Source organism: Cydia splendana, chromosome 26 (genome assembly GCF_910591565.1).
Source record: "Cydia splendana chromosome 26, ilCydSple1.2, whole genome shotgun sequence".
Classification (NCBI taxonomy): Eukaryota; Metazoa; Arthropoda; class Insecta; order Lepidoptera; family Tortricidae; genus Cydia; species Cydia splendana.
In genome coordinates this window covers 9,076,321-9,097,805 of record NC_085985.1, presented here as the reverse complement: position 1 = coordinate 9,097,805, position 21,485 = coordinate 9,076,321, and the positions used below count along the sequence as shown (strand labels likewise).

The window sequence follows — 21,485 nt, the reverse complement described above, 5'->3', positions numbered from 1 at the left end:
AGCACAAAATGCCGTGTCTTACTGTTACATGTTATTACTATTTTAATATTATTATAGGCCGGAAGCTTGAACATGTCATGCTCGCTTAAAAGTCTTTACTTACGGTGGCGTCGTTGATCGGGTCGCCACTTTCCCGAATGAAGGTTGAGGGAGGCGATGGCTGAGATACGCGTCATACTCGTGAACGGGTGCTGTTTGTGGAGACTGGTCTGTTTAAGCTAACACAAGCTATTATACTTAATAACTTTATTTTTATTAATTAATTACAGTGAGACGCCTCATTCTGCTCTCGTATGTTTCTTTTCTCTTAATGAATGTATTAATTATACAGGATATTGACTCTTGGAGACCCTATACATCTCTAAGGATAACTTGATAAACTATATAATCCTATAGTTCTGACACCTAGAGACATTTACACCTCTAAATATTATAGATTTTTTTTTTGTGTTTTGTATCTGTATTTTTTATGTAATTCGACATTAAGAGACCATATACATCTCTTTTTACGACGACTGACGACTTTAAAGCGGCAACACTGGATGAGCGATGATACTCTGAGGCTGGTTGAGGAGAGACGAAGACTCAAAGCGATGGGTGCTAATATCCAAAAATGTAATAACCTCTCTGCTAAAATCCAAGCTGGGTGCAGGCGAGACCTAAATAATCATCTGCGAAAAATCTGTGCAGAAGTTGAAGTCCATGCAGACAAATACGAAACCAGAGACCTCCATCAGAAGATCCGGTCACTAACAAGGACTCTTTCATCGAAGACCTGGGCTATAGAAAATCTTAATGGTGAGCTAGTTACGGAAATAGATAAGATATCTGAAACATGGAAGGTTTATTGTAAGGCTTTGTTTCAAGATCCAAACTCACACGAATTTCCATCAACAGACCCAGGGAATGATTTAGAACCAGACATTCTTAAAGAAGAGGTACGTGCCGCAATCAAACATCTGAAAACTGGAAAAGCTACTGGTATAGATGTAATCCCGATTGAAGTAATTAAGGCTGCTGGAGATTACGGAGTTCAGATATTTTATACTATATGCAATAAAATCTGGCAGACCGGTACATGGCCAAAAGAATGGGTCCATACAGTGTTTATTCCCCTTCATAAAAAAGGCTCCACAAAAGTGTGCAGTAATTATAGACTCATTGCTTTAATATCTCACGCAAGTAAAATACTACTTCACATTCTGAATGAGCGCCTTAAGACCTTCCTCTCGAAAGAAATTGCCCCTGAACAGGCAGGTTTTGTAAAGGGAAAAGGCACCCGCGAGCAAATTTTTACTGTACGCCAGATCATCGAGAAAGCGCGAGAGTTCAACAAGCCTACGTACATTTGCTTTGTTGATTTCTCGAAAGCGTTCGACTCGGTGAAGTGGCCAGTCTTATGGAAATCTTTGCTGGATATGGGCACACCAAAACACCTTGTACACTTACTCAGGCATCTATACGAGAGCGGAACAGCATCAGTTAGAACGGATGAAACGCTGTCGAGTGATTTCCACCCTGATGCAGGAGTACGCCAAGGTTGTATAATTTCGCCTCTACTATTCAACATTTATACAGAGATGATAATGAGAATTGCCTTGGAAGATTGGCCAGACGGGGTCGTAATTGGCGGTAGAAGGATCTCCAACTTACGTTATGCGGATGACACGACCTTATTCGCAACTAGTGCTCGTCATATGGAAGATCTGCTGCATAAGATGGAAGCTACAAGCCGTGAATTTGGATTGAAAATAAATCGCACAAAAACCAAAATGATGATTGTCGACCGCGTCAATAACAACTTACCAGGGATCACACACATAGGAAATTGTGAGGTTGTCCAATCATATATTTACCTTGGGGCGTTAATATCCAACGAAGGCGGGTGTATAGACGAAATCAAGCGGCGCATGGCGATTACTAGGTCTGCTATGGACAAAATGAAAAAGATTTGGGGTAATAGGAACATTACCAAGACCACGAAAACCAGACTCGTTTACTGCCTAATATTCCCCATTTTCCTTTATGCGTCGGAGACATGGACCCTTCGTGAAACCGAGAAGAAAAGAGTTGACGCTTTGGAGATGTGGTGCTGGAGACGGATGCTAGGAGTATCGTGGACAGAGTTTCGTACAAATGACTCCATATTAAAAGAACTCGGCATCAGACAGCGCCTATCAACCACAGTGGAGTCACGCATTCTGACTTTCTTCGGCCATGTTTCTCGTCGTGGTAATGACTCCATAGAGCGTCTCGTAGTGCAGGGAAAGGTCGAAGGCACCAGGCCACGTGGTAGATCACCAATGAGATGGACAGACCAGATCAAGGCCGCAACTAAGTGCTCGGTTTACGAATGTACCCGGAAAGCTGCAGTCCGCGACGAATGGCGCCGTATTAGCAAGATCATCACTCATCGAGATTCACAATGATGACCACGACCACTCTGGCAAGAGTGTACCGACTAAGAAGAAGAAGATACATCTCTTAGTAATTGTAATACGTTAGATTGAATTGTTAGTTTTATTTTATAAAATTGTTGATGTTATTATTTTTGCTTATATGTAAATTCAATGATGACGTGTAAAAGTGCCCTTGTGGCCTATTTGCTGAATAAATGTTGATGTTTGATGTTTGATGTCATACAACAAACGTGATTTTTGACCAAAGTTAAGCAACGTTTTTGACCAAAGTATTATGATACGGAACCCTTCGTGCGCGAGTCCGACTCGCACTTGCCCCGTTTTTTGACATGTTTTCACAGACAATAAAATATGACATTGATGGGCATTTTCACTTAATTGAACACCTTTAACGGCCGGTTAGCGTTCGTAATCGTTACAAAACTGACGGTCAATGTCAAATCCTATACATTTTGTCAGGAATGTAACGGTTAGACGTTACTAAAACACGACTTAAGTCGCGCTTTAAAGTACAAGTTAAATGAAAATGCCCTGATGCATCAAAGCGGTTTGTTAACAAGGGCCTACCGGGAAACCGAAATTTAGTTATCTGCGTCTTTATCGCTCGAATATGCAAGAGTGATAGGTTAGATAACGAAATTTCGATTTTCTTGTTTCGCGGTAGACCCATTGTGATGGATATGTTCAAGTATCTGAACGGCCTCTTATCAATGTCACGGTGTCACCCATGTCATTGTCAACATTCATAAATAAAATTAGCTTTTTAGCATTGTCATTTTTACTGCATTTTTCAAGAAATAAAGCGTATAAACATTGTAAATACTGTTTTAAATACATTAGTAGTTAAGTTAGTTTAGTTAAGTATTAGTATCGCCATACAGCGGGGAAATACGGCCAGCTTTATGGGCACCTTGCCCGTTGACGGCGATCTGGGCCAAATTTTATATCTGTAGATTTTTAAGTTTTATTATGTTTGTTTATACTTTATTTCTTTCTTTGTTTTTATCAATAAAGCTTCCGTTTAGTTAAGTAATCTCAATAACTAATAATAATATTGAAGATCTCAAGTGTGTGACACCGATTTTCGTCATGGATTCCGAAAACCCCGTGTTGTTTCTTGACGAAGTGTCTCCAGATCAGATAGAGGTGGAAGTAGAAACAAGCGAGACTTTCCTGTTTGATCCGTTATTGGACCACAATTATAAGTAAGTACTAAATTGTTCAACCAAGTGTACGTATAGTTAGTTTTTTAGGGTTCCGTACCCAAAGGGTAAAACGGGACCCTATTACTAAGACTCCGCTGTCCGTCCGTCCGTCTGTCACCAGGCTGTATCTCGTGATCTGTGATAGCTAGACAGCTGAAATTTTCACAGATGATGTATTTCTGTTGCCGCTATAACAACAAAAACTAAAAACAAATTAAAATAAAGATTTAAGTGGTGCTCCCATACAACAAACGTGATTTTTGACCGAAGTTAACAACATCGGGCGGGGTCAGTACTTGGATGGGTCTCCGTTTTTATAGATAATGGTATGGATCCCTTTGTGTGCGAGTCCGACTCGCACTTGGCCGGTTTTTTTAATTTAATCTTTAATTTGTACAGTTAAAGAATTTAATTTCATTAGGTACCATTTCATACCTTGTTAAAGTGACAATCAATATGAATGTCGCTAGGGACCTCATACGTCACTGTGACAAGGTACCAAATAGTATTATTCAAATTGTGACCTCAAATTATGAAAAATGTATGGACGCAGACTTGTTTGGCAGTTCATTAGGTCTGTTTAAGAAAACTGTATATTCTTTGTTGAAGTAAAGAAAGTGTGAAATGTTGCAAGCAACCGCATACTTGTAATTTGAGTCTATTCTCTTTTACATCTATTCAATTTTTATGTAATTGGGTACTATAAGTTTACACTAATTTTATACATTTGTAAATTATCTTTGTAAATTAGGGAACTATAGGTCTAGACCGAAATTAATTTGTAGCTACTAGCTAAGTTGTTCATATGTTTATTTTAAGACTGTTTGTTTCTCAATGAAACAAAAAAAAAAAAAAAAAAAAAGAATCAGGTGTTACTTGGAAATCCATATTAATTACAACCAAAATATTACTTTGCTACTCCACGAAAAGATAACGTGCTAGTCAATCAGTACTAACCCATTACACTTACTTCCATCTTTTATGTGCAATTAATGTTAATAAAAAAGAAATAGTAAGCCAATCCTAATAATTGCTCGGAGCAATGCTGAGCCGAATGGAGCTGAGAATGCCCGAAACGAGGAGTTTAGCACCCCTGGTTTTATAGTTTAGTTAGAGAATGAAGAGTGTACAGTTAACACATTCATTGCCACCCAGCCAAACAAGACGCCAGGCCACAACAATTTCGTCATATAAAGCAGTAGTACCACGATCCTGACTATCGGGTCATCGGCCTGGGAACGAAATCATAAAATACCCATAGTGTTTTCGGCACTGAATGTGTTAATTTTATTGTAGTTTTATTTTATAATCAAAATTCACCAGACAGTAACCTTTTTAAAATTTCAGCTTAACTGAACCAAGGCCACCATCAAAGATACCCAACAACGTCAAAATACGAGAGCTGAAAGCACTGTACCACTGCGGCATATGTGGCTACGCAACGCTAAAGAAGGATGCAATGCAGACTCACTCGCTCACACACAAGAGGCCAGAGCAGCCGGTACCGAAGAGACAGTGCATGCCATGCCCAAGCTGTAACGTTAAGGAGAAATTTATAAAGTGTCCGGAGTGTAGTTATTATACTAAGAGGCAGGCGAGTCTGAAGATACATATGAGGTAAGTTATTTTTTTTTTAGCCTTTAGTCGAACAATACATTTCTAGTTCATATATTTCACTTTTTCCATTTTAGTGTGTTTGCCAGGTGGCAAAGGCCTTCTCCAATCTTTATGTTGTTGTTTATTGTGTTGTTGTTGTTTTATTTTTCTTAAATAGAGGGTGTTGGTCATGTTAATTATGTATGTTCATAAACTTCTCTTCTTCATCCTCGCGTTGTCCCGACTTTTGCCACGGCTCATGGGACCCTGGGGTCCGCTTGGCAACTAATCCCAAGAATTGGTGTAGGCACTAGTTTTTACGAAAGCGACTACCATCTGACCTTCCAACCCTGAGGGGAAACTAGGCTTTGCTGGGAGTAGTCCGGTTTTCTCACGATGTATTCCTTCACCGTAAAGCGACTGGTAAATATCAAATGATATTTCGTACATAAGTTCCGAAAAACTCATAGGTACGAGCCGGGGTTTGAACCCGCGACATCGGGATTGAAAGTCGTACGCTCTTACCGGTAGGCCAACAGCTCTCTTAGTGTTCATAATTTTCTATGTATTTAAATATAGTAGGTAGGTGAGCGGAGGGCTGGCAGCTACCTCGGCCAGAGGATAAGCCTGGCCATCCAAAAAGGTAAAGCTGCCAGCCTTCTGGGCACCATAACTCATGAAGGTGACCTGGGGAGCATTTTTTACTTATAAGTTTAATTTTTACGTTTAGTTTTTTTTTCTATTTGTTTGTTATTAATTCATCTAGGTAGTATTAAATTCTACTTATACTATTACAGCATTCATATGAAGGAAAAGCCTTACAAGTGCACGGAGTGTGATCACCGTGTGAAAACTCTGAAGGAATTAATACAACACTTCAAAACCAGGTGAGACCATAATATTGTATTCTAAGATTTTGACTGAAGGACTTTGTATCCATCATCCTTATTCTTTCACTGATATGCGTTAATTTGTTAATATTTAAATTAACGCCATCTACTCGACTATAGCACAGAATAACTAATAGTACTACCGTACAGAAAATTCACTCCTTCACAAAAGTCAGATTTAGGTATAAAATTATACCTATACTCGCCGCCTGCAACAAAATTGAAACTTATAACCGCGCACGAACGGTGAATCTTGTTTGCGCGAGCGCCACGTGACACGACGCGCGGTGGAGCGGCGCCCACTGCCATACACCGGCCCGGGCGGCTCGCCGGCCAAATGTACCTAAACTGCGTAGTGACACCCCCCTGACTATAGGTCAAAGGTATGGTGCAATCATTTCGAGCGATGGCGCCATATTCAGCCTACTCTCGAGTAGATGGCGTCAATATTAATATTTAACAAGTTAACACATATCAGTGAAAGAATAATGATCAAAGTCAAATGGCGTTCTAACAGTCTTAACCCTTTCCCAGGCTAAGGGATATATATTTCCCACATACGGGACTTCAAACATGTGTTTTTTTTTTTTTTTTTTTAATTATTATTATGGCTTTTACTCCTCGCTAAATTTAGCAAGGTGGATTCTGCCAATGTCGAGGTGTAGACTTTTGACTTATGAGACGAGAATGTTCGGTTTAATTTTGATTTTTGTGGAAGGATAGACTGGGAACCTAAAACAAACAAATTATTATGGACATCACAGACAAATACATGACATGACACAATTAACATAGTACCAACATTAGTGAAAAAGAGCGGAAAGCGGATGACAGATTGTTAAGGCAAGCAACATAGCGGATGAAATGGAGGAAAAAACGTAGAGATTAAATTATATAGATAGATAGAAAATAATAGTAAGACGAGCAGTAAGAATTAAAGTTTTATATTATGTTCCTGTACATACTTAATAAGGATAGAAGTTAGGGGCGGGTCCATTAGAGTGAGAAGTGAGTAAAAATTAATGGGTCGCGGAATATTTGAAGGTAACACATCATACAAAGAGTAATTGAATCTCGGACAAGAGAAGAAAATGTGATCTACGGTGCCTTCGTCTAACCCACATTCGCACAGTGACGTATCCCGGACCCGTATCTTGGCAAGGAATACAGGCGTACAAACTGGCCCTAAGCGTAAACGGCAAATTGTAGACGTGACCCATTTAGGGTATGCTCGGAATCTGAAAAACCATGGTTTACGTGGAATATTGGGCTGAATGTGGCCATAATGTTTTCCTACCTCCAATCTGGAAGAATTCCAGAGATTTTGCCACGTGTTAAACATATCAGTCTGTGCATGGTTTAAAAGGTCAGAACTGTATATCCTGTCGTGGCCTGGTGATCCCATCTCAATAGCTCTCTTTGCCCATAAGTCTGCAGACTCATTTCCAGGAATGCCACAATGGCCCGGGATCCACCCAAGTACTATTTTTAACCCCTTTGATTCACATTTTCTTAGTAAGGTTTTGATCTGAAGTATTAAGGGAAATTTTGCTTTCATTTTAAACTGATTGCCCATAATAGCTTGCAGACAACTCCTGCTATCTGTAAATATGAACATTTTTGTTATATTGTGAGAATCCGCGTATGCTACAGCTTCCAAGATGGCAACAGCCTCGCCTGTAAAAATGGATGATTGAGGAGGGCACTTAAACATCAAGACAATGCTATATTTTGGAACCACCACTGCTGCTCCAACACAATTTGCGGAATTATTTTTTGATGCGTCAGTAAACACCGGTAAGTAGTCTTCCCACTTTTCTAAAAGTTTTTTAAATTTGCAGTTAGCTCCCGGGTCATTTTTAAAAATTCCAAGGTCTAAAATAACACTAGGGGTGTAAATTAAAGTTTCAAATTTTGTTTCAAATAAGGGGTTTGTTCCTGATTTATATAATATGGGGTTTATACGATTTAATTTAGAATAAGTAATAATAATTTTTGGAAACTCCTTATGCATCCAATATGGGTTTTCAGTGACCAATGAAGCAAGAGCCCGCAAGCGTGTAATCAGCAAGTGATTGGAGTTGGAGATAGCTCTTATGAGGAACCTGTCAGCAAGATATTGTCTACGCAGCGCCAGAGGAGGCTCCACACATTCTACTTGCATGGCATTTTTTGGGGAAGATCTCATGGCACCAAGTATGATTCTTAAGCATTTAGCCTGTATTAAATCCAACTTTTTTAAGGATTCCTTATTACATGGTTCTAATATAGAGGATCCATAGTCCATGTGGCTGCGGATAATAGCATTATAAAGTAGCTTTTGACAATATGGATGAGAACCCCACCAAACTCCTGATAGAGCCCGCAAAATGTTGATTCCTTTTTCACACTTGTCCTGTATGTATTTCAGATGAGGTATTCCACTCATTTTCCGATCCAAGATGATACCCAGGAATTTGGTTGATTCGTTATTGGGAATGCTTTCTTCACCATAATGAACATCTGCAGTTGGCATGTTCCTTTTGCGACTGAAGATCACAGCACAGCTCTTGGAAGGTGACAAAGACAGACCATGCTCTTCAAGCCAATCCTTCAGGTAACTCAGGCCCATGTTCAACCTTGCAGATGCTGTATCAATAGATTTTGCGGAAGTGTAGAGGATTAGATCATCTGCATACTGTAGAATGTTACAGAAGGGTAACACGGCTTGCTCTAAATCATATGTATATATGCTGTAAAGTATTGGGCTAAGAACGGATCCTTGAGGAAGGCCCTGCCATAGTGTACGAGGAGAAAGATAAGAACTGCCATCACGGATTTTGATGGTTCTTCCTATGAATAGATTGGAGACAATTTGTACAATCTTCACTGCAATGCTCAGATGTAGCATTTTTGCTCTGAGCACCGGAAGAAGGACATTGTCATAAGCTGCCGAAATATCAAGAAAACATCCTAGTAGGTCCTCATTGTTAGAAAGCGAAAGTCTGATATCCGTGGTTAGTATGTTTAAGCTGTCCATTGTGCTCCTACCTTTTCGAAAACCGAATTGGGTGTTTGCTAATAGTCCTCTGCTCTCGACATACCACTCTAGCCTATTCTTTACTAGGTGCTCAAGTATCTTGCCCATCGTAGTGGAGAGCGCAATCGGTCGGTACGAGCTGGCCTCTTGTGGATTTTTAGTCGGTTTCAGAATTGGGATGACAATTTGAGTTTTCCAATCTTCTGGGATCTCTCCTGAGTCAAACACGTGATTCAGAATGCCAAGGAAGTATTCCTGTGAGAATGAGCTCAGTTCTGTTATAAAACAGTAAGGAATACCATCTTCTCCTGGTGAAGTGTTGCGTAGTCCATCCAAAGCTATTTTGAGCTCAGAAACCGAAAACGGTTCGTCAAAGGTGGTCGACGGAGGAGGGAGTGGTGGCGACACTACGCAGGATAATTCTGGGGCAGTTGGGGGTGCCAGTTTATCAGCAAAGTCCAAGAGCCAAGCCGACCTGTCAGAAGAGCATATGATATCCGGTTTAAAGGACCCTCTGAACCGCCTTATATTCTTCCATACAACTGATGGGGGAGTTCTAGGGGACAAGCTCTCACAGAACCCTTTCCAACCCTTTTTCTTTGTTTTGGACAATAAGCGTTTAGTGCGGGCCGAGGTTTTCCTGAAATTGATGAAGTCCTGTATGTCACCTGATTCATTGAATCTTTGTTCAGCTTCATCCCTCTCTTTCACGGCAGCTGTGCAGTCAGCATTCCACCATGGAGGTGAAAGAATTTTATCCTTTTTGTTATTTTTCCGGGGGATAAACTTATCAGCTGCTTCTAAAAGTAAATTTTTGAATTTTGAGTAATTTTCCCTATTGTCATTTAAGTTAGAGTCCCATTCTTTAATTTTTGTTTCGACATAAAGTGAAAATTTCGACCAGTCAGCTGATTGTAATCTGTATTTCAGAAGAGGTTCAGGAGCCGGGGATGGAAGAACAGATGAGGGCTTGGAAATAACAATGGGAAAGTGATCGCTGCCATAGGACTGACGAAGCACAGTCCAAGATAACAATGAGGCCAAATTAGGGGAGCAAGCTGACAAGTCGGGAACGGATTGTGGGTTCTGGCCTGGATAGACTCGATGTGTGGGCGATCCGTCGTTTATAACGCAAACATTGATTTCATCGAAGATTTCTAACAAGAGTGACGAAAACCCGTCCGAATGGTATGATCCCCAAGAAATGTTATGTGAATTAAAATCGCCTAAAACTATATGAGGAGGAGGGACAGAGGTTAGGATAGAAGATAATTCAGGAATAAGGTCAAGGTCAGGGTGAGGAATATATATTGAAATGAAATTAATGCCCATAACCTTAGCGGCTACGGCATTAATTTCATTTCCATGAGGAGGGAGGGGAATTTGAGAGAAGGGGTAGGATTGCTTGATCAACAGAGCGCATCCTGCACGTCCATCGACGCGGTCATCCCGGAGGCATGAGAAGCCCGGGAGTCTAAACCGAGACCCGGGCCTCAGCCACGTCTCCGAGATGGCCGCGACAGACACAGAATGGTCATTGATCAGCTGGATGAGATCTGTTTTTTTAGGAAAAATACTCCGGCTATTCCATTGAAGAAATGTGGCCTGGCGGTCCGTGGTGGTGAGGGAAGGAGAGTTTTTCTACTAGGGTCAACATTATAGGTGCAACGTCGTTCGGTAATATATCACTCCATTTGGCGATGATATTAGTCAACAGTTTTAGGAGGAGCTCCATGAGGTCCTCATTTGGAGTTTCTCTGGTGTATGAGTTATTGAGGGCTTGTCCGTTGGGAATTTGGGATGGAGGGGGTCGGACTATATTGTTATGGGCTTGTTGGTCATAACCTGGGGACAAGGAAGGTCTTGACCGAGGTGACAAAAATACTGTTTTGCGGTGAGAGGTTCTGGGAGGGGTAGAAGGTAAATCTGTTAAGTCAAAGGTTGATTGTGATGGGGGGGAAGGTTCTCTTGTGGGGCCAAACATTATATTTGCAACGTCCGCATAGGGTCTACGACTAACAACTGGGACTTGTGTGGATGCTTCAGCATATGAAATGTTTCTTTCAGACATTATCAGTTTGATGGACTTTTGTCGGTGATGTTCTGGGCAGTTTCTGTCAGTGGCATAGTGTCGGGCAGTGCAAAAAATACAGGATATGTGTTCGGGAGCTACATTACACCCATCACCCGGGTGCTTTTGGGCACATTTGTAGCAGCGGGCATCTGAGCGACATTGAGTCTGAATGTGTCCAAATCTAAGGCATTTTCGGCATTGAATTGTTGGCAGTAGGTATACTTCCACCACTAGAGAAGTATAATAAGCAAATATTCTAGATGGCAAAGTTTGACCTTCAAAAGTAACTACTACAGTCTGGGTTGGAACCCAGGATGGAGATCCATCTTCCTTAGTCACTTTCCTTTGTAGGCGACGCGCTTTCAGAATCCTACCTTTACCTTCTATTAAATTTGTACCCTTAACGAAATCAGTCATGGACCAATCCGTTGGAACTCCTCGAACTAGACCCATACGAGAAATGTTGTATGTTGGTATGTTTGCTGATAGTTTGTATTTATCTAACATAGGGTTTTTTAAGATAGAGTTGGCATCAACGGCTTTATTGAATGTTACTGAAACTCTATTGCGGCCTACAGATTTTATCCCGTCCTTCTTAATATTTGTGACATTTGCCTGTGTTAAGAGCGTACCTACATAGATGGCTTTCAGTGTTGACCTGGAGTCAGCAGAAGATTCCTTTGAGATGTGAACCACAAATGGGCCATCGTCGTCTGCATTGTATCCTCTGCCTTCTGTGTCAAGATCAGGGTGTTTGTACAAAAGTGGGTTAGCATTCTCATCGCGTTGTTTATCTACGTGGGGGTTGGTGGCATCCTCATTTACTATTGCTATTACCTGTTCCGAGATCTCTTTGTTGACGTTGGTTGTAATTTTTTTAAGAGCCGGTTCTTGTGGGCTACTGACCGGTGATAAGTCTAATGTTTGCAAGTTTCTTTTTCTAGAATTATTTTCAATGTCCATACCAACCATAACATTAGAGTTACCATCGGTCTCGTCAGGTGGCTTTTCCTTCTCATTCCCTACCATTGGCCCTAAGGCCAAAAAGGCCTTACCCTAGCTTTGTATCAGAACAAATGTATTAATAAACTAATTTATGTAAATAAACCTCAACCAAGTTAATAAATAAGGATGAAATTTACAAAGGATATTATTTATAAAGGAAAATAACCTAAAAATGAACAGACTCACACGGCGCTTCTGTCAAAAGTTCCTTCAAACATGTGTTCTATTTTCGATGAGTAAGACTGACATTCGATTGTCATTTTTGAAATGTCAGCCTGGTATAGGTTAATCTTCTGTCGAAAGATGGCAGTAAATGTACTGTAGCTACATAACTATTGTTTTGTTTGTTTGACAGATGTCACCTATGCAACTGTTCGAAGGCGAATGGCGGCCTGGTGCGGCACTCGATGCAATGTATTATGAAATTAAACACGTGATTTATATTACCTACTTGTTTCATTTGGAGTAATCTTTGACAAATTCCCTATCATCTGCGATTTTTAGGGTTCCGTACCCAAAGCAGGCGTGGCTCACTCCGCGATTTCGTCGCTTTGCTACAGGTAGCTACAAGTACATCCGTTCCACACCAATTTTGGTGACGAAACTTGAATTTCGACAACCCTAAATAGCCGAAAGGAATAGTTAGAAAGGGACCGCATGATTCGACCCTGAACCGCTGTCAAACATCGTTTTTGTAGGAAGTGTCCTTTCTGTACGGTAGTACTATTATTTATTCTGTGGCTGTAGTCGCGCGCGTCATATGACTGACGTCTCTGGCGGCATAGTCTAATAAAACATGGTTTTCTCTTCCCAGAGTGACACAAGCCTACGTCACAATAACATTGCCGCTTTATGTAGCGTTATCGCATATTATCATATAGCGCTGTCGCATGATGACGTAGGCTTGTGTCAGTCACGTGACCACGAAAAGACGGGAAGAGAGTACCAGGCGGAGTATATTATTATACCATGTTTGGCGGTCAAACGGAAGAAAACAACTCTTGTATTAAAATACTGTTTATTTACAAAAGTACTTGAACAAAATGTTATCCATTTCAAATGCAGAGTATTACATATGTCTATTCTATAATACCTGGGCAACATTGCCCATGGATACAATGAGGCTAACTTTGCCATGCGGGCAAAGTATTTGTCATAATTAAGTGCACTGCTTTTGTTACATAAATAACGAGTTATGTCTATTCTATAATACCCGGGCAACATTGCCCATTGATACAATGAGGGTAACTTTGCCATGCGGGCAAAGTAATTGTCATAATTAAGTGCACTGCTTTTGTTACATAAATAACGAGGTAATACCTCAATGTTATGGTCAAGTTACCTTCAAAACGGCGATACAGGGTGGCTAAAAAATAACTGCATTCCCGTTGCCAGGGAGGTTTTGGGATTATATTGAGCAACTTTTACTATGGGACCAAACCCGACTGGTCCATTTTCTATGGGAGGGTAAATTTTTTTTTTCGCGATTTCGGGGTTGGTCCCATAGTAAAAGTTGCTCAGTATAATCCCAAAACCTTCCTGGCAATGGGAATGCACTTATTTTTTAGCCACCCTGTATAGTAGCATGTAATACAGCTCTAATATTATTTAAATTATTTTAGATATTTTGACGTGTTTTGAAAAATAACAAAAAAAAAAGAATTTTTCTGTACCGTGCACAGAAAAGTAAAATTTAGGTAAATATCAAACACCTCTACTTTCAAAATTAGCTTATTGTGGGTTATCCATATTCCATATACCGTTGTAGTGCATAATTATTTTCCATCGTTTTTTTCACGGAAACGTACGAACGTGGCTTGCTATTTCAGTCAGTCTCGGTACAAAAAGTAGGTACCGAGGTTGACTGAAGTAGCATGACGAATACGAACGTTTCCGAGAAAATACGATGGAAAACAATGATGCACTAGGTACAGTCGACGTCAAAGATATGTTTACATTTTTCGCCTTATTACAAAGGAGTAAGGTGCAAGTGTAAACATATCTTTGGCGTCGACTGTACATACTTCAAGAATGACAGGTTATTTTTTAACAGATAACTTTTCAGCAGTGTTTTATTTTATTTGGACAATTATGTAATCTTTTCAGTTTGTGGTGTGTTACGTTCAGTCAATAGACGTAAGGCACGTCTTAGCAGGCGTCACTTATGCTATTCCATAAATACAGGCATTATATTGCTTGGATTAGGACACTTAAGAGTGTTTTCACATTGTCCGATCCGATATCGGATGTAGGATCCTACATCCGCGTAGTCAGGCCGCGGGGGCGCGGCGGGCGCCGGGTTTAACGGTCACGCACACTACAACAAACATTATGCATACACATAATTACAAAAAAAAATATCGGCGGACGGGGGCTCCGACATGGCTAAAATTATCGGAAGCGCTTTTCCGATATCGGATGTCGGAAGGTGGCAATGATAAAAACAGCTGCAGGACGGTGCCGTTGGCATTAAGTCCGCCTTTATTGCGTTATCTATCGTTTTTTAGGAATAATGATTTATTATATGCACAAATAAATACAGAAAAACACATATATACTTGGTCAAGCAGATCTAGTCAGTAGAAAAAGGCGGCAAATTTGAAAAATGTAGGCGCGAAGGGATATCGTCCCATGGAAAATTTGAATTTCGCGCCTTTTTTTACTGACAAGATTTGCTTGACCAGCTGTATCTCACATTTTACTTCCGACATCCGATATCGGATCGGACAATCTGAAAACGCTCTTACCCTTTGAACGCCACGCCTATCGCCAGGCGTGGCTCACTCCGCGTTTCGTCGCTTTGCTACAGGTAGCTACAAGTACATCCGTTCCACACCAATTTTGGTGGCTAGCCATAAGCCGCGCGTGGCGCTGTCGCCACCTAGCGGCCATATCTGTCCTGCGGGCGCAGCACGGTTCCATTTTTATCGACTATCACTATGCGCGTCCCTTTCGCGCTTACATACTTGTTAGAACGTGACGGGCATGGCGACAAGGGGTAAAAACGCGACCGTGCTACGCCGCCTGATCGTAACAGACGCGTTTTGTTAGAGAGTGAGTCTTCTGTACCTAGTACTATTATTTATACTGTGCTATCATGCGACGCGCCATTATGAACCTTGCTAGAATGCACGAAGGTTGATATTGGGATGTAGCCGCGCGCGTCATTCGACGTCTGTGGCGGTCAAAAGGTTAAAAATAGATTTTCATGAAACAAAATCTATAAAATCATAAATAGGTACATAGTTTGATCATTCCATGCGATCAACTTATTACTAAAATGGCTCATACTAAATATATACAGGGATAAACTTAGCTAAAATCATATCTAAAATTATTTTATGTACACTAAGATCTGTCACTCATTTAGATTTATGTAATACAATACAATCGTATTATCACGTGGTAAAAAGGTTCGTGGTAAAAAGGCATAGATGTCATGTGTTGGGTTATTTATACTAGTTACCACCAAGTTGTTACCAGTGGTAACAAGAGATTTTGTTTTTCTCACTTTACCACTGGGAACAGCTTGGTGGTAACTAGTGGGAATAACCCGTTTTTTTTATATCGCATTTGTATTGCCTAAGTGGACAACTATGTGTTTGTTATAAAAAAAACTTGGATTTTATTTCATGTTGAATACTTGTCACTTGGTAAAAATAAGTCTTATATAATCTCAATAATAAAATTACAGTATAGAAAAGCTAAATAATTGTAGTTTTGTACATATTGTTTTTTGTATTTAAAGAATACATCGAATTTGAATTATTTCATCATGATGTTGTTTTTTATAACTTACTCGTATTATTTTTATGTACTCAATCAAGTTTTTTTTTTACATTAACCAATATAGTGTTTACAATACATTAATTTGAATATTTGCAGTAAAAGACGATTCATATATTAAAAAAAAAATTACAAATTAGTCAAAAGTAGTCAAAATATACAGTTTTTTTACTTGTCACTGATGTTTTTACCTGTATAAAATAGAAATAATAAGTAGATTAAATAAAGCTTACCTATTTAAATCTAGTGATATTTCTAAAATGGTCGTGGAACATAATACTGTTTTGGTTTTGGTCTTTACTGCGAAGACTTAGGGTCTATTATCGTATAATACTAAGTAAATGCGTGTATTTCAATACTGTTACCAAAGATTCATTGATTTTATAAGATGTGTAAAATTAAAAAATCGTATACGATTTGACAGTAGATGGCGCTGTAGGGCGTAGTTTTGAGCGTGATTTTTGAAGTGAAAACTTCTTTAGCGGCGCTGTGCACTTTTTGAGGTGGGGAAAAAATGTTAAACTCGAGACAGCGTAAGGCGTATCCCTCTCTTTCTACCGCGCGGCGAAAATGTATGCCTGAGCCTGCTGTTTCTTTTTGACGGCGCAGGGAGCTTGCGAGACGTCACGTGTGACGGACAATGTCATTGTGTTTTTCTTTTTTGTTTTAAATGCCATCTAGTGAGTTTCCCTCAAACTGGTATTAATATAACTGTAGTACTCACAGTGATGTGCTTAGGGGTTTCAAGTAATGCGACGAAATAACGCTAGATGGCGTTAACCTTAATTATACATAGTGCTGCAGACATTTATTGAGTTTTCACTTCTGCCGGCACTCCCGGAGTGCAACCCGTTTTTTTTTTTTGTAGTTTAGGTTTAGGGGATATTTTATTTTTATTAATGTAGGATACTTACTATAATTTAGTTACTTTTAGTTTATAAGTGTATATACAATATTTATTTGCTTAATGTTTAATAAATATGCTCTACTACTTAAAAAAAAATTAAGCATGTTTTTTTTAGACTTGGAATCTTATAAAATCTATGAATCTTTTCTGTTACTAAGCTGCTTATGTTAGTTATCAAAAATACATATACAATAATACAATACATTTGAGAGGTCGGATACATCTGAATTATCATAAGTACCGTAAACGCGGATAATTATACCCTGAGGGGTAACATTGCCCACTTATCAGAATCGATTTTTTTAAATCCTTGATTCAATAAAAAAATATGGTTGTCTGTAAAGTCGGTTTACGGACGATAATTTTGCGTGATAACGTCATAAGAAAACGTGTCCGTAACGTTACCATGGAGATCCGTCCACAACGTTACTATAGAGATATGTCCACAACGTGACACTTTTTCGTGCATGCTACCGGTGTTCATCGATTTATAAGACGTTATCACGTCAATAATACACAATAATTATATGGTTCATATATCAATTGTTTATCATTTCATATTTTTGCCTCCGAAAGGAATTTTTCTTAAAAACTTACCCCTTAGGGGTAAAATAGCCCGCGTCTAAGTTTCGTTTAGGGTGACAACTTTGCCCCAAACTTGCAGATTTAACATACACAATCATTCAAATCACTATTTAATGTGCTATATCACTGAACTAGCGTAAACACCCCTATAATCGACACCTTGCTGTCAGCTTTATTGCCATGTCGATTGAAAATCGACATTATAATTGAAAATGTCGATTATTGGTGCTGTCGGGCACTGGAGCCTCTGTTATATGGAAGAGTACACAATACATACGACTACATGTATGATACACGAGTTACTTATACAAGGCATTTATCATAAGAAGCCTGAGGAATGTTATCATTTTACATCGAAGGCACATTGTAGTATCTAGAAGGAACGCAGAATTTGCATCATAAGTACATATATGGACATGGTAATACCTGTATTTTCTTAAATGTAAATGCAGTGCCGTCTTTACCACAAGGGCACACGGGGCCCGTGCCCAGGGCCCCCATCCTCGGGGGCCCCGAAGGACAGACAGTAACAGTATATTTGAACACCCATAATAAATAGAAGATCATAGAAAAATGTTAATTTAATTAGCTTTCTTTAATTTCCAAAAGGGCTCCTAATTCATATGTGCCCACGGGCCCCAGCATAGTTAAAGACGGCCCTGTGTAAATGTAATGGGGAATATTACGCAAAACTCTGCGCAGGGGGCGCCCCTACCACTATCCATCACAATTTGGGAGTCTTCCGCGAAACAAGAAAATCTAAATTTCGTTATCTAACCTCTCTATCACTCTTGCATATCCGAGCTATAAAGAGGCAGATAATTAAATTTAGATTTTCGCGTTTCCCGGTAGGCCCTTGTCAACAAACCGCCATGATGCATCAATGTCATATTTTATTTATTTTTATTTTTATTGTCTGTGAAAACTTGTCAAAAAACAGTTTAAGGCACAGTATGTATAAGTTACTCTATGGTTTACTAGCTAGGTTAGTGCTGCACTCTGGCGGCAGAACATTGCAGTAATACCCCCTATTAAATGAGGGCAACAACAAAAAGAAAGTAAATGAGGGCGCCACTTTCTACGCAACTGTCATATTTTTGACATAAAATGCTTAAACATGGCAACAATTAAGTATGGAAATTTTGGGAACATTTCGATTACTGACCGTTAATACAACACAACATTTCAGTACCTCATTTCTATTTCATTGACGCTTTTCGTATGATTAGAAAATCTTTACAACTTTACCATTTTACTCCAACTTTGCCCATAAAGTACTATTGTCTACAAATTCTGCCTTTCTTCACACAAAAGTGCCTGTTATAATAAATATTTCAAAATGTTACAAGTTTCACAATTCTAAGGCAATCTTACTACACCTAGGATCCTACATATTTCAAAAAATATACAAATAATTTCTACCATGCATTTCTAAGTCAGCTGAGCTGTGATATTCATCATTTCATATATTGATTCATGCAAAAAATTTTACTTTCTTTCAGTAATTCAGGGCATCTGGATTCATATTTCCAAAAAATCTACCAACATATTGCCATTGCTGCGAACGCGTCATGTTTCCATTTTTATTGCCTGTCACTAAACTGAAAATCGTAATTAAATTCCAAAAAAAGTAAGACAATGTTGCCACTTTTTACTAGCGCGTCTTGTATTTATGTAAAAATAAGTAAATAAAAGTACTTTTTTTAAATCGTAGGAGTAAAATTACCAATAAATAAATTATCTTAGCGTGTTTATTTATAAAAAAGGAATTTACTATTTTACAAATAAATTATTTGGCAACATTGTCTTACTTTTTTTGGAATTTAATTACGTTTTTCAGTTTATGCCCGTCACTTTCGCACTTGTTAGAACGTGACAGGCATAGTGACAAGCGATAAAAATGCGATCTTGGGTCTTTATTTATGGTATTTTAAATCTGGGCGAAAAAATACAAGATAATTGTTACACATAAATATTTCATGAGTAATTTAAATTAGTAAAATGTAAAAAAAAACTAAATCAGTGATCAGCCATACAGAGTCCGCCTATCCAACTGTACCGTATCAATCAATCAAACTTATATATTTTTTTTAAGTAAACTTTGTACCGATTTGAAAAGACATAAACTATAGTTCGTTTTTTTAGTATTAGAAAATAGGTAAACAATCTTGATGTGTCTTTTAATTGAATAACACGTTTTAAAAATAAGTCACGGCAAATATGTAACAATTATGAATCTAATACGATCACTTATATTCTTCTGCTTTAGTAAGTAATAGTTACTGATTTTTAAAAAGTGTTTTTCAATTAAAAGACATGTCAAGATCGCTTATCCGCCTGTTGTTTACCTCTGCTTGTATTTCTGTTTTCTTTTATACTGTCTTCTTTTATTGAGGTGTGCAATAAAGAATATTTATATTGTATTGTATTGTATCTTTCTAATGCTACAAAAAAAAACAAACGAAAAGTAAGTTACGTTCACGCTAGGGTTTATGTCTGTGGTATGGTATGGTATGTGGTAACCAACACTAGTGGAACCCAGCTGAAACGATGTAAAAATATTTGGTAGATTTTTTGAAATAAAATTAGAAATCGGAGTACATTCAAAAAGCTTTGATAAAGATCGGTTTTCCTAGGATAGTGGTGCCGTGTAGCTATCCTAGGAAACCAGAGCATTAGTCCAATATTTGTCACTTTTATATAAGATACAGTGTTGCCTTTGTCAAAAAATGTTCACTACGCTTATACTTAATTCACTTTTAAGTTGAAGTAGCATTTTAGCTGCCTTCTAAAGCTTTCTTTTAGACTATTTGTTTTTTTCCCACAAAGTTATCTGTGTTGCCAGCTCCCGTTAAAAACTACCAAAGCAGTTAATGTCAAAATTAAAAATAACTGAATAACGTGACAAAAAACGGAATACTGGATTTTGTTATTTAAAATTTGCCAGTTTATTAATTTAAAATGTATTAAAAACCATTAAATGGCGCTGATTCAGTGATTAAAGATAATATTAGTCCAAAAATAAATGCTAAAAATAATGATTGTCCATAAAATAATTACAACTAAAAATTCTACTAAAATCTACCATCCCAGTATTAGGAATACTACCAATGCTGCCAGTAGTCAACTAAAATTCTACTAAATTACTGCAAAAATTCTACGATCGCCATATTATCACTGCCATACTGGATCCATAGAGGCGACTACAACTGTCATTTTTAACCTACATGGTGGTTAACAAGCGTACGGTCCACCCGGGCGTGTGTACGACACATTGGGGCCTCCCTGTCGTTCATCTGACGATTGACATGTGTCATATTACATGTTTCCCACCCATACAATTCGCACATATTTATGTCGTAGAATTTTCCACCTAAACAAAACCATAGTGCTCACTCTATACATCAGCTTTGATACCAAAACGCTTATTATTTTCGTAGTCGACATCTAGCGTCAAGTAGCGGAATTATTAGTACCGCTACTCGACACTAGATATCACAAGTATCGCCTGACGAAAAGTGTATGCTCAACAATTTACAACTCGCTGCCCCAATATTACAGGGTTCTATGTTTCCTTTTATCGAACTGAAATTTGAACACTGTCATAGTGACATTAAGTCGAATTTCAACTATCTTGAAAATGTAACATAGAACCCTGTAATATTGGGCAAGCGAACTAATATTACAAGCCGAAGGATTTGAAAATAGAGCTCCGGTTAATCTGGTTATAATATTAGCTGATAATTGTTAAGCATTAGACTTTCCGTTCGTCGCGACATCTATTGTACTGATAATTCCGCTACTTGACGCTATACTCTGTATCTTTAGGTATTTAAATAAAAGTAAACATAATCTACCCTCAAATAACTCCTTAAGCCAGTTGAGGGTAGATGAAAACATTACATGATCAAATAATGCATGGTATAATAATATACTCCGCCTGGTACTCCATTCCCGTCTTTTCTAGGTCACCTAACTGACACGGGCCTACGTCATCA

At 38.7% G+C, this 21,485-nt stretch overlaps 1 protein-coding gene and 1 long non-coding RNA gene across 2 annotated transcripts; both read left to right on the top strand.

Moving 5' to 3' along the window:
* Positions 1 to 3,144: 3,144 nt before the first annotated feature.
* On the top strand, positions 3,145 to 12,673 carry LOC134803119 (zinc finger protein 37-like). The gene is made up of 5 exons (XM_063775826.1): positions 3,145 to 3,265; positions 3,443 to 3,625; positions 4,973 to 5,242; positions 6,019 to 6,108; positions 12,565 to 12,673. Exons 2-5 carry the CDS (start codon positions 3,510 to 3,512, stop codon positions 12,644 to 12,646), a joined length of 558 nt encoding a protein of 185 aa, XP_063631896.1. The 5' UTR covers positions 3,145 to 3,265; positions 3,443 to 3,509; the 3' UTR covers positions 12,647 to 12,673.
* On the top strand, positions 6,843 to 12,167 carry LOC134803125 (uncharacterized). The gene is made up of 4 exons (XR_010145942.1): positions 6,843 to 7,119; positions 7,765 to 8,307; positions 8,522 to 8,707; positions 10,061 to 12,167. It is a non-coding gene; the product is annotated as an uncharacterized LOC134803125 (long non-coding RNA).
* Positions 12,674 to 21,485: the final 8,812 nt, after the last annotated feature.

Bases quoted from the DNA above. Each gene is read 5' to 3' on its own strand.
- LOC134803119 (XM_063775826.1), top strand. From the start codon at position 3,510: ATGGATTCCGAAAACCCCGTGTTGTTTCTTGACGAAGTGTCTCCAGAT. The intron at 3,626-4,972 runs GTAAGTACTAAA...TTAAAATTTCAG, and splicing joins TTATTGGACCACAATTATAA to CTTAACTGAACCAAGGCCAC. The intron at 6,109-12,564 runs GTGAGACCATAA...TTTGTTTGACAG, and splicing joins ATACAACACTTCAAAACCAG to ATGTCACCTATGCAACTGTT.